Source organism: Hyposmocoma kahamanoa, unplaced genomic scaffold, assembly GCF_003589595.1.
Source record: "Hyposmocoma kahamanoa isolate Upper Pololo Valley unplaced genomic scaffold, ASM358959v1 78, whole genome shotgun sequence".
Lineage (NCBI taxonomy): Eukaryota > Metazoa > Arthropoda > Insecta > Lepidoptera > Cosmopterigidae > Hyposmocoma > Hyposmocoma kahamanoa.
This window is the reverse complement of record NW_020653945.1, coordinates 17,770,104-17,782,464: the sequence shown is the minus strand read 5'-3', so window position 1 is coordinate 17,782,464 and position 12,361 is coordinate 17,770,104. Positions and strand designations below refer to the sequence as shown.

Here is a 12,361-nt window from a genome sequence, read left to right as displayed (position 1 = left end):
ATTGATGGTGACAAACAAACAGTAGAGCTCCTTGAGAAACAGTTCGTCCAGGGAGCTATTACCACCATATAGGTAATGTGAGCATTATTGTGTTCCGGATGTGAAGGGTAAGGGTGCTGGTGAAATTTTAAATAGAGGCACATGGGACTTGTTAACTTATGTCTCCGGATGAAGCGCGCAACCCTACCTAAACCCTATCACCAAATAACGTATAAATAAAGGCATGTGAAATAAATCTCAACCTTAAAAACTTGTTTAGAGCCTTAACGAGTTTTACTGGCAAAAACATCTTTGCAACTTCAATTTTACTTACTTAAAACCTGGCCGGTGTAATCTCATAGGAACGTTTTTTTAGGTGGTGTTTGGTTTCTAGTTTAACTTTACTTATTATTATGTTTGCAACGAAAGCGACATAACATTCAGTGATCCTGTATGTAAGCTACGAGTATAAGGGTAAAGTAATAAGTAGTTGGTGTCCAAGTGAAGCATGTCGTAATAATAAATTGAGAAGAGCTGTCGTGTGGCGCAAGCGCACGAATATGATGTGGGTCGCGTGACCCGCACCGCTCCAGCTTTTTATGATCAAACATAAGGGTGCCACCTCTGTTGTAGTGAACCGCCGCCGCCACCGCCGTTAAACAATGCAGTCGATGTCAGATTTATATGTAGATATAAATTATATGTCTTGTTTATATGCTGAACAAAAACGTACTTAGCAGGTACGTACCTACTGTTTTTATTATAGGTACCTATTCTTTGTATGATGATTGGTGGTCGGATAATCGCATGCTTATTTACCCAATTCAGTTGCTCGCTAACACGGAATGCACTTTGTACCTATCGAAAAAATTCCATGTCACTGGCATTGACGAAATTATGTATTCGTTTAAAATGTATAGTCATAATATATAGCAAGACAGTGGAAAATCTAAAAACTACGGACACCAAGAAACATTTTGTTATTCTAATTAAAGAAAGAGTGAGTGTAAGTGAAATAGGTAGAATTGTAAAAGCTGTGAGAATAAATGGAATGGTTCAATTCCTGGTATACACTTACCCAATTGTCTGTGTGTGCTTTAATTTTCTACAGTTAACAATATTGGAAAACATGACATCTCATGAAAACCAGAGCGTGAAAAAAGATTGTAAAAAGTGTTGCAAAATCTTAAATTTGCATTCGGACCTTTTTTCGAATCGACCCTAGACCTTAGAGGATGGACAAAAATAAAATAGTCTAAGCCCTAGACTGATTCACTTTATATCTATACCTATTTATGATCATTGACCTCAACGTTTTACTGCAGGAGCTTTTAAGTAATGACCATTATGTAATTAAAAAAAATATATAGGTAAATGGTTAAGCATTATTTTAGATACAAGAGTTTCTAGACGTAATAATAAATTAAGTAAGTATACACAATGGAGATGACATGCTTATTCAATTATGAAATTTAATGTTTGTATGCTAACTTTAATTGAATTACATTTTAAACCAATTTATTGCCGCAACTGTCTTATACAAATACAATGTGATATTTGTCCTTCTTATAATACCTTCTACAATTTTAATTCATAGACGCATATCTATAATCCACATAAGATAATCCAAATAAGATAATTGCTATAATCTATAATATAAATAACCTGTATTAAACATATATTCACACAAAATGATATTGTAAATACTCAAACTTTTCTCTCAAGATTTCTTACCAGCCAGTGCTTTAAAATTTAAAATGTATATAAACAGCTGATTGTATGTCAGTGTCTAGGGATGAGCAAATGATAAAAATATATCGATATATATATTGTATCGATGTTTACAAATAGCATCGAAATTAATCGAGATCGAGTATCGATATTTCGATATTTTTACCAAAGCTAGTAGTTACCTAAAAATATTCCCAAACTATATTTATTTAGGTATACATAAAGTAAAATTTGGGAAATTAAAGGCAAGTCGTGGTATACCCGAATTACGCTGTAGACTTGAACGTGTTAAAGATTTAAAAAATATTAAAGCATGTAAAAGTACTTACTGTTAAGCGAACAACGTGTGTAAGCATTGATGTGTGTTAATTACTGTACTGTAAACAAACTGGACCTTAATGTTTCAAAATGCTACATGAGTACCTATACTCGACAACCCACAAAAATATTATATAAATACACATTTTATAATGCTTCGCTGGCTAGAGTAGACTCGATTAAAGATTTAGGGGTAACTTTTGATAGTAAATTGTTGTTTGATCAGCACATTAATAATACAGTCAAAAAAGCATCTCGTTCGCTAGGTTTTGTATGAAGAATGTCGTCGGAATTTAAAAGTATCAAAACTCTTAAAATACTTTTTTGTTCTTACGTACGTAGCCATCTTGAATACGCCTCCCAGGTGTGGAATCCTCATTATGATGTGTATTCCGCACAATTATGCAATATCGAGCCGGTATATTTCTGCCAGACTATGAGACTAGGTGTCACAAATTTCACTTTCTGCCATTATAAAAACGGAGAGAAATGGCTGATTTGACTTACCTACCTAACATAGCAAACGGCACTGTCGATTGCCCTGAACTCCTTGAGCATTTTAAGGCACTGGCTGGTAATAATAATTACCTTACTATATGGCTGGTATAATAATTACCTTTTAGATCGATAATTCAATATTTGCAAAATGATCGAATGACTCGAAACATTTTCTATGTCATCGATAAATTGAATCAATCTGATTATCGTGAAAAATAGAAATGAAGGCGAGAGTGAATAGACATTATTTAGGTGTGCACGCTCCATCGTCGACCTGTGATGATGAGATGGAGGTCAAATGCGCACTTATATGTATATTTCATAAAAAAAAATAATTACAGGTACACATGCTCTTTAGTAGCATGCTAAAAACCATGCTGATAAGCACGCTTAAAATGAGCATGATGATATGTATACATAATGTGCCATTAAGTAGCATTTGCTCGAAAATCACATTCATGTTACGAATGAGCATGTGTATCTGTAGGTACTTTGTAATTTGTAATTAACACAAAAAATAAATTTTAGATATATGGAACGTAATTCCATTCTTGGCTAAACTGTGTATGCTGAGTAGCAGTAGAGAATAGACTATTTTTTAGAAGTTTGTGCGGTGCTAGACGATTTATTTCGTGGAGCACTTGACGCGATGAATTCGATAGTAGAAATGAAAAAAAAACTCGATTCAAAAGTAATATTTATTGTTCTCGGTATTTTTTACGTGCTGTGTGCTCCAATGGCGGCTTCCCACGGTCCATGAGATCACGGGCTACACCGCGCCGATTTGTACGGGCGAGGTCGCGCCACAGGCCCATAGGTACAATACAATGCGAACCCGTGCCGGCACGTGGCGGCACCTTTGACCACGGCGCGACAGCGCTAGCTCGCACAGCACGGTCCGTGATAACACGGCAGTAGCGAGCCGTCCATATAACTCGATTCCACCTGCTTGCCTAAAATATTCTGCGTATCTATTACCAGTGACAGGGCAGCGCGCATACCCCACCACTTAAAAAACATTCATTCAAAATATTCATTATTAAACGCGTAATAACTTGTCCTGATGCATCTCGACCAATCAGCGCGAGGTAAGCCAGTGGATCTGCGAGTTCTATTTCATTCATGAAATCTACGGGCTCCCATCAAAATATTACGTATATAATATACGCACATATTCGCAAAAATCAGCTTTATAACATCTAAAGAAATGGCAGCCGAGAAGCCGCAATGGTTCACTTAAATTTAAACCTTATTCCAACAATTTATAGTTTAATGTCAGAATCCTTGCCATATGTAGAACTTTCTTAAAATAATGTAACAAATTTATTATGATAGCATATTAATACAAAATATGGTCAATTTGTATTTTGTAAATCTTAACGATAAATAATGTTACATACGTGTCTATATATATTTGGGTGTTTCTTATTAATAGGACTACGTAAAGAATGTATGTAAAAGGTCATGGTAATTCGTACGTAATTAAAATAGCAACACTTAGCATTCATGATTTTGTTTACAAACTTTCGTATCGCAACAGGCATCTTAAAATGTAAAATTATTATAAAAGCTATGGTTATTTTATGTGTAGACTAAGCATACCTGTGAATTGAAGTGACCTAGTATCTTGTGTGCTAATAAGTGTTGTGTTTAAATGTCGCCAAGACGCTTTTTTAACGGGAAAAGAAATTTTTGTTAAAGTAACTATTTTTCGTTTTTTCAAAAGCTTCGGCCTTACTAAGGAAAATTTTTACACCTCGCCACTGCAACACGGCCATGGGGAATCAGCATAGGATGTATTGGTATTATTTTCAAATATTCGTAAAGCACTTGCTGTGTGGCTACGATAAAAAAATATCGAAATTGGTACTTAAAATACATCGTTTTTTGATATATCGACTTTAAGAATATCGACAATATATATCGATTATTTTATGAAAAAAAATAGCGCTATTTTGATATATCGATATTTTTTACCATCCCTATCAGTGTCACTGTCAATGGCTAAAAGTGAGGTTAAGTCACGGTAAGTTATGTGATCGTAGAATTTTCGACGTTTGATTATTTATTGTCGTTATTTATTATATTTATGACATAAAAAGCAGTCAGAATGATTTTATCGGAATATATAGCGTCACTGACGCAGAATCCCTATTTCGGAGCTGGTTTTGGACTGTTTGGCGTAGGTGCAGGGGCAGCAATATTACGAAAAGGGTTTCAGACTTCTATGATCCTATTTAGAAGACATTGTATGATAACTTTGGAGGTTCCTTGTCGCGACAAGTCATACCAATGGCTGTTACAGTGGATCACACAGAAAGGAGCTAAAAAGACCCAACACTTGAGCGTGGAAACTTCGTTCCTGCAAAAAGATACTGGGCAGATCAAAACCAAATACGACTTCATACCTAGTGTTGGACAGCATTTTTTCAGGTTTTATTGATGTTTTTTTTTATCATTTTATGCAAACAAAACCTTAATTTTTCTTAATTTTGTTTTCTTTAAATTCGAAATTTATAATACTTTTACCTGTTTATTATTAGGCTCAATTTATGTTGCGGCGGAACGGAGTGGATGCGAATTTTTGTAACATAGCATAATGAACTTTACCATCAATTGTGTAATGTACAAACTAGAAACAAGCCAAAAACTTCTACGGAATGCGCGAGAATTCTGTTAAAAAAAATCGCTACCACTCTTTTCTGCCGCAATATAAATTGAGCCTTAAAACTCATGTAGTACCTTCCTTGTCATAACTAATGCATTTGAATTTTGGTAAAAGTTTTTTTTTTGGTAATAAAAAATGTCAATTTAGCTGATTTTGCTTAGCAACAAAAGTGAAACCTGAGCCTCTCCACATGACATACCATTCCTCTCCTGTAGGTGTGGCATACATTACAGTGTATGCCATTAATATGAGATGAAGATTTACTATTGACAGTTATTCCATTGTACGGTTTGATATGAGAAAAATGATCTTTATTTAAAAATTCATACCAATAATGATTGTTTCCGTTTGTTAAGTTTTTCTTAGCTTAAAATGGATGATGTAATTTTTTAATACTGCCACTTTCATCTTATAATATCTTAAGTGTGAAAGTGTTACTTAATTATTTTCAAACCACACACTAGACCAAGAATGCCTTAGTATATAAGTATTGATAATTATAACAAAGTAGTAAATGGAGTAAATTTCACAAAAAATAAATGAATATATCATGCTAGTAAAACATTGTGACGTTCAATAAAAACTTAAAATTACTAAGAATAAATAGTTTAAAAAAACAAGAACATATGAAATAATTTTGTGTTAATGTTGTAGATATGGTGGTTCATGGATAAAAGTTGAGCGCGTAAGAGAGCAGCAAACTTTAGACTTACACATGGGTGTGCCATGGGAGACCGTCACCTTGACTTCGTTTGGCCGGGACAAGCAAATTTACTATGACATTTTAGAAGAAGGTAAACATAACTGCTGGTACCACACTAGTTCAAATCTAATTCTGAGTTGTAGTTCAAATGTAAGCCCCATTCACTAAAAAGACTGTGCAACTAACTAATTACAAAGTGGATGAAATTTATACTGTCTTTTAAACTTGCACCCTAGAAGCTGCAATTAAGTAATAAACACTCAGTAAAAATAAACAAAAACACAGGTAACTTTTGTAGATGCTACTTATGCTTTCACCTACTTTCAGCCAGAACAATGGCTCTTAAGCAACATGAAGGCATGACGTTAATGTACACGGCAATGGGTGCGGATTGGCGGCAGTTTGGACATCCGCGGAGACGCCGGCCGCTACATAGTGTAGTTTTAAAGGAGGGACTCGGTGACCGCATTTTACAAGACTGCCTAGACTTTATTGATAATCCACAATGGTATATTGACCGTGGAATCCCATATAGAAGAGGTACAACTGGGTTTTATTTATACAACTGAATTCAAAACAATTTGCGATTATTTTTTAGATGCAAATAAGGCTGTTACTTATGTACAAATACGAGAGCGATGCCACACAGGCGTTGCCTGTGCTTTGCGACGCGAGCAATGTGGTGTCGCAACGTAGTTCTAATTTATATGTAATACTTCACAGCTTTGCAACGCCGACGCAATGCATCATGTGGCATCGCTCTAAATATCTACTACGGTATTAGTAGGGTAGGTATTTATATTAAGTTAGCAAGGACATCTATAAGCTCAGCCCTTTTTAAATTATATTACACAACACAAGAAGCTCTAAGAGTAAAGACGATTGACCAGTTAACGCTGACTATTTATTTTATTTTAAAATTGAAATAACGGTGGGATTGCACAGGTCCACCTTTACAAATCGAAGCCTTACCTTCTCATACTCATATCTTATGAGTGAGTGTTCAGGAAATGGTAAAACTATTCACTTATTTTATCAAGGGTGTTAATTTACTTGCATTACTTTAAGAATAGGTAAAAGTCAGTGTGTGAATATGAAGGAAATGTGATGTGCAATCAGCCTGCAAAATTTGTATATATAATGCATTTTTTGCATTTCAGTTATTTTGTGCTTTCTCGTTGTCTTTATTTCTCAAACTTGTATCTTAAAAGACGAAATGGTGTTCATGTTATATCTTGTACTTTTAATATGTTTATTTATTTTAATCTTAGACAACGTTTATTCCCAGGCTACTTATTATATGGACCACCAGGCTGTGGCAAATCGTCCTTCATCATGGCGCTGGCCGGCGAGTTAGAGTATAACATCTGTGTCCTAAATCTCTCCGAAAGAGGTCTTACTGATGATAGGCTTAATCATTTATTGAGGTATTGTATGTATTATATTATTGAATGTATTATTACATTAATTGCACACCTGCAAAAATTCAACCTCTGAATTTCGTAATGTTCACTGTGCCTGTAAGTATATCAATGGATAGATAGATGAATGCTGTTAAATGATTTATTGGGACAGTCAAGACCGAATCAGACTTGCCAACTTGGAACATTCCTATCGCAAGCGGTATAGAGTTGATATAGCACGACAACACTGTGATGAACACCTTTTTCTAAATCTTGTTTGCAATCTGTAGGAGCAAGTACAATAATATTGTGACAAACCTACCTACGCTCCGAACGAGGTGTAAGCATTTACACTCTAAACAGGCGGGAGTAGTTGCACTACGTGTCTTATTGCACCTTTATTTATGATTGTAAGAAATAGTACACACACAATTATTGTAAACGTATTTAATTTTTTCCAGTGTCGCCCCAGAGCAATCAATAATACTCCTCGAAGACATAGACGCAGCGTTTGTTTCCCGCGCGGACACTCCCGCGCAGAAGGCGGCGTACGACGGCTTGAACCGGGTTACGTTCAGTGGTCTACTCAATTGCCTCGATGGCGTCGCGAGCACAGAAGCCCGAATCGTTTTTATGACTACCAATTATTTGGAAAGGTAGATATTATATCATTCCTCTCTACCTTAGAGCGGCTACACACGGTGACTTAGCAGCGCGCCTGCGGCGATTCAGTAGCGATGCAGTTGTTAATCATCTTTTACACACATGCGCTATTCAACATAAGCGACTGCGTCAATGCAGTCACGCGTTTGCATCGATACAACCTATAATAATATATTATATATAGATTTATAGACTATATATAATTTATATAGTCTATAAATCGCAAGTGTCGCGATGCAATCGCTCGTTTCTCAAACGCACGTTTGTATCGCAGCAAAATGTCGCCGTGTATAAACCGCCTTAATTTTCATTACATACTTGAATTTCTTTCAAACCCGGAATCTAGGAAGATATTGCGACTAGATCCGACTAATTAACTTTTTCTAAGCGCAATCAAATCTTAGCTAGTAGCTGTAGTTCTATAGAATAAGCTTATTTCAGCGTGGATAAAACATCCTTACCTATAACTTTAAAATGGCGTAACAACTAAATCTAGTTTGTTACGAGTAAAATCGACAAAGTCACGACTTTTTATAAGTGTAATCAGATGTGAGCTAGGTGCTGTAGTTCTCGAGATTGAGGAATGGTCCCGTAACTTTGTAACGACGACATTCTGGTGTCAATAAGGCGGGTGTACCTTTGTTCTGATAGATGTACTTTTTTTTTAAGCATAGGTACATACTGAATAGTACCATTTAGGTAAATTTTTTTGGTATCTTTATCAGGATTCGTTAAGATACACCTGGCGGGTGTATCTTAACGAATTGTTTGTTTTTTTATCCATTAAACAATGTACCAATGTTACGGTGTACCTTAAAAAGATTTAAATTCCAGGTTAGATCCAGCTCTAATAAGACCTGGACGGGTGGATATGAAAGAATACGTCGGCTACTGTGATCAAGCCCAAATAGAACTTATGTTCTTGCGGTTCTACAAGTCGCCCGACCATGCCAAGATATTTTCGGAAAAGTTTGTACCTTTCTTTTTCCTGTTTAGTGTAAATACGAAATAATAGTGGAAGTATGAAGTGGGCGGTCCCTCATAGCCATAGTTATTACTCATGAGTCTAGTTTGTACGTTACACAATTGACATAAAGTCCTTATGTCATGTACAAACGCTTCCATAGCCGTTTCGCGGCAATGTCAGATCTTTTTTATTACCATGGACCAAACAGAAGAGAACTGGTAATTTCCGTACTACAGTACGTACGTACGTACTCCTTACTTTCCCAACTCTGAAAAAGGTCAAAATCCCGTCTTATGACGGGTAGATAGCGCTGATCGATAGCCTGCAAGTAGTTTGTATTATATCCTGTTGAGTAATTTTCAGAGTAAAAAGTCCCGAAAAATTGAACATAATATGAGACTTCAAAGTCTCATATTATGTTCTACGTTTAAAAATATTTTTTGAAGTTTTATTTAGCGCGAATAATAAAATAACTTTTGAGATTTAAAATGATTTCACAACAGCAAAAAATATTTTTGATACTCCATCGTTTTCGTTCAGTAACTTCAACTGTTGACAGGTGTCAACGTCAAATGTGGAAAATTAAAGGAAAAATATGTCGAAAATATCCGAAAAACTAGGATTTTTTTATTTAACCGCTTACCCCTATATTTAATTAAAATAAACTAAAATTGATGTTTTTGCAAATTGTGGGAAAAAAACTCAAATTAACGGCGTCAATTAAATGACAAAAAAATGGCGAAAATGATAATTTTGCTCATTTTTATTGTAAAGATAAGAAAATTAATAATCTGTATTTCCACCATTAACACGAATCACACAATTACAGCGATTTGGCATGCTTAAGATGAGTTCATCAAAATCACTTTGAGGAATGGCCGCCCATGTGTTTTGTAACAAGTCAAAATATTGTTGTAGAGTATGTACGGTATGCATACTCGGCACAGCTCTTCTTTGAAGCATATCCCATGCGTGCTCAATTGGATTGAGGTCTGGCGATTGAGCAGGCCACGGCAGAACGTTGACACGAGCTTCGGCAAGAATGCGTGTTACGACTCTAGCCGTGTGTGGGCGTGCGTTGTCATGCATTAGTTGAAATGAATCACCCAACTGGCCTCGCAAAGGGATGATAACATCTGAAACAATCCTCTCTGCGTAAACTTGAGCATTGAGGTTACCCCTGATCCAAATGAGATCGGTTCTTCCGCCGATCCAAATACCGGCCCATATCATTATTGTTCCCCCACCATATGGATGAACTTCCTGACAATATCTCAAACGTTCATGACGTCCAGATGTTCTCCAAACTCGAGTACGTCTTGTATCCGGTCTCATACCGAAGCGGGATTCATCCGAAAAGCACACATAGCGCCAGTCTTCTTCCTCCCAGTTTCTGTATTCGCGAGCCCATCGTAAACAGGTCCTGCGATTGCAGGGTGTAATAGGTGGAACTCTGAGCGGCCTTCGGGATCGCAGACCCACTTCACGTACACGATTTCGGATTGTTTGATCGCTTATTAGCAAGCCTGAGGAGCTGTGGAGCCTCGTAACCAACATCATGGCGGTCATGGTACGATTCCGTCGAGCAGTATTTTGGATATACCGGTCCTGTCTGCGAGTCGTGATGCGAGATCGTCCTCCATGTCGCTCGGCCACGCTGCCCGTCATGCGATAGCGCGTCCAGAGGCGACTTATGACGCTCTGTGTAGTGTTAAGAGTGAAAGCCACAGCACGTTGCCTGGAACCAGCTTCCAACATTCCGACGGCTCGCATCATCACTTCTCGGGTTAAATGATGTCGTCTCTCCATAATAATGTAAATTGTTTCGGTTCAGAGCACAAAATTCTCTTTTAAAAACGGTTGAAATTAGTTCACGTGTTCGACTTATTAGAACTTACCCTAACGATGCATAGCTGAAATATCATTAAACAATTTCAATATTCTAAAACTGGGTTATGGTTTTTTATGATATCTAAAAAAAAAATATTTTGTCACTTAGCTGCGTTTGTTAGCAGACGGCAGATATACTATGTATACACAGTTACACCACCCAGTCTGAGGTATGCTGGCCACACTGTCCAACTGCCTTACGAGTCTCTCGGTCCGAACACATTCCATTAAAATGTGGTAAACGTCTAACTAACCTCCATTAAAAAGGTAAACGTCTTTGAAGGAATGTGCCTAGAGCTCAACCCCGCAACCATCACGACACTAAATCAATCCACGGAAGTTCCAGTGACTCATGTTGTTTTGTACCAGATACCTTTTTCTTTGCACCTCTCATCAAAGTATTCGTTCCCCAGCTCGAGGCAATAAGTTTTAACTTTATATAAACAATCGGGCAACAGAGATATTTTATCGCCATTACAATATGCTCGCTTAATAAGTGAATCTATCTTCTGCTTACCAACAATATCATGTGAGGATGTCCACTGACGCCCGACTGTTTTAGATTTATGTTGTAATTCTAAAGGTCTTGTCTATAATTGTTAAGCTATAGGGGTACTTCGAATAGTCGAGGTTGACCGAACTATAATGCGTTGAAGCGAGTTTTTGGAGTAACTTATGACAATTTAACGCACGTTTTCAACGTTTACATTCTTTCATTCCGGCGATACAGTAGTAGGCGCGGGATCGCCGCGTTCAGAGGAAATATACACATCAAAAATGTCTAGGGATCAAACACGTTTTTGACAAGTCCTGCAAATGTGGATTTTTAATTAATTTTTTTTTAATCCAATGCTTTTTTCTTTTTGTTCAATTTCATACTTTAAAAAATAAGTAAATAATTTAATAAATTTTTATAGATATATATTTAAAAAAATGATCCTTGGACACTTCTGAAGTGTGTAAATCATTATGCGCGCCACCGCTGCATTCGGTTCGCTCACCTAGTAGCAGTAGAGCTCCTTGTCAAAGAGTTCATTCAGGGAAGTACTGCCACCTTTACTATTTCTGCCGCCAACCTGTAATGTGAGCATGACTGCGTTTCGGTTTTGAAGGGTATGCTGGTGAAATTACAGGCACAGGAATTTTCAACTTATGTCTCAGGCTGATGGGCCCAAAGGCAGCGCACCTCAGATCTTTGCGATTTAAAGCTATGAGTGGCACTGCAACTGTTATGGACAGGCGTGTCGTTTACCATCAGGCGCACGACTTGTTCATCCCATTACTTATTATCATAAAAAAAACAACTACATTTTCCCACAGGGTTCTGGCACAGAAGAAGGTGGTAAGCCCTGCGCAAATACAAGGATACTTCATGTTCCACAAGCACTCCCCACCAGAAGAAGTACTGAAAGACGTCGAAAACATTTGGACGCTAGGTTAACGTTACGACATTCTGTGATATTTAGACAATAGGTTCAATAAAATCATTTCCAAAATTATCGACCACTTATTTATTGCGTTGTTACACACATAAGTGATAA

The 12,361-nt window shown here is 36.8% G+C and overlaps 1 protein-coding gene across 1 annotated transcript; it reads left to right on the top strand.

Annotated features, from left to right (window-relative positions):
- Positions 1–4,636: 4,636 nt before the first annotated feature.
- On the top strand, positions 4,637–12,303 carry LOC113233002 (mitochondrial chaperone BCS1). Its single transcript, XM_026467932.1, has 7 exons — positions 4,637–4,959; positions 5,849–5,988; positions 6,225–6,437; positions 7,186–7,324; positions 7,762–7,956; positions 8,798–8,932; positions 12,141–12,303. The coding sequence occupies exons 1-7, from the start codon at positions 4,637–4,639 to the stop codon at positions 12,259–12,261; spliced, it is 1,266 nt and encodes a 421-aa protein (XP_026323717.1). The 3' UTR covers positions 12,262–12,303.
- Positions 12,304–12,361: the final 58 nt, after the last annotated feature.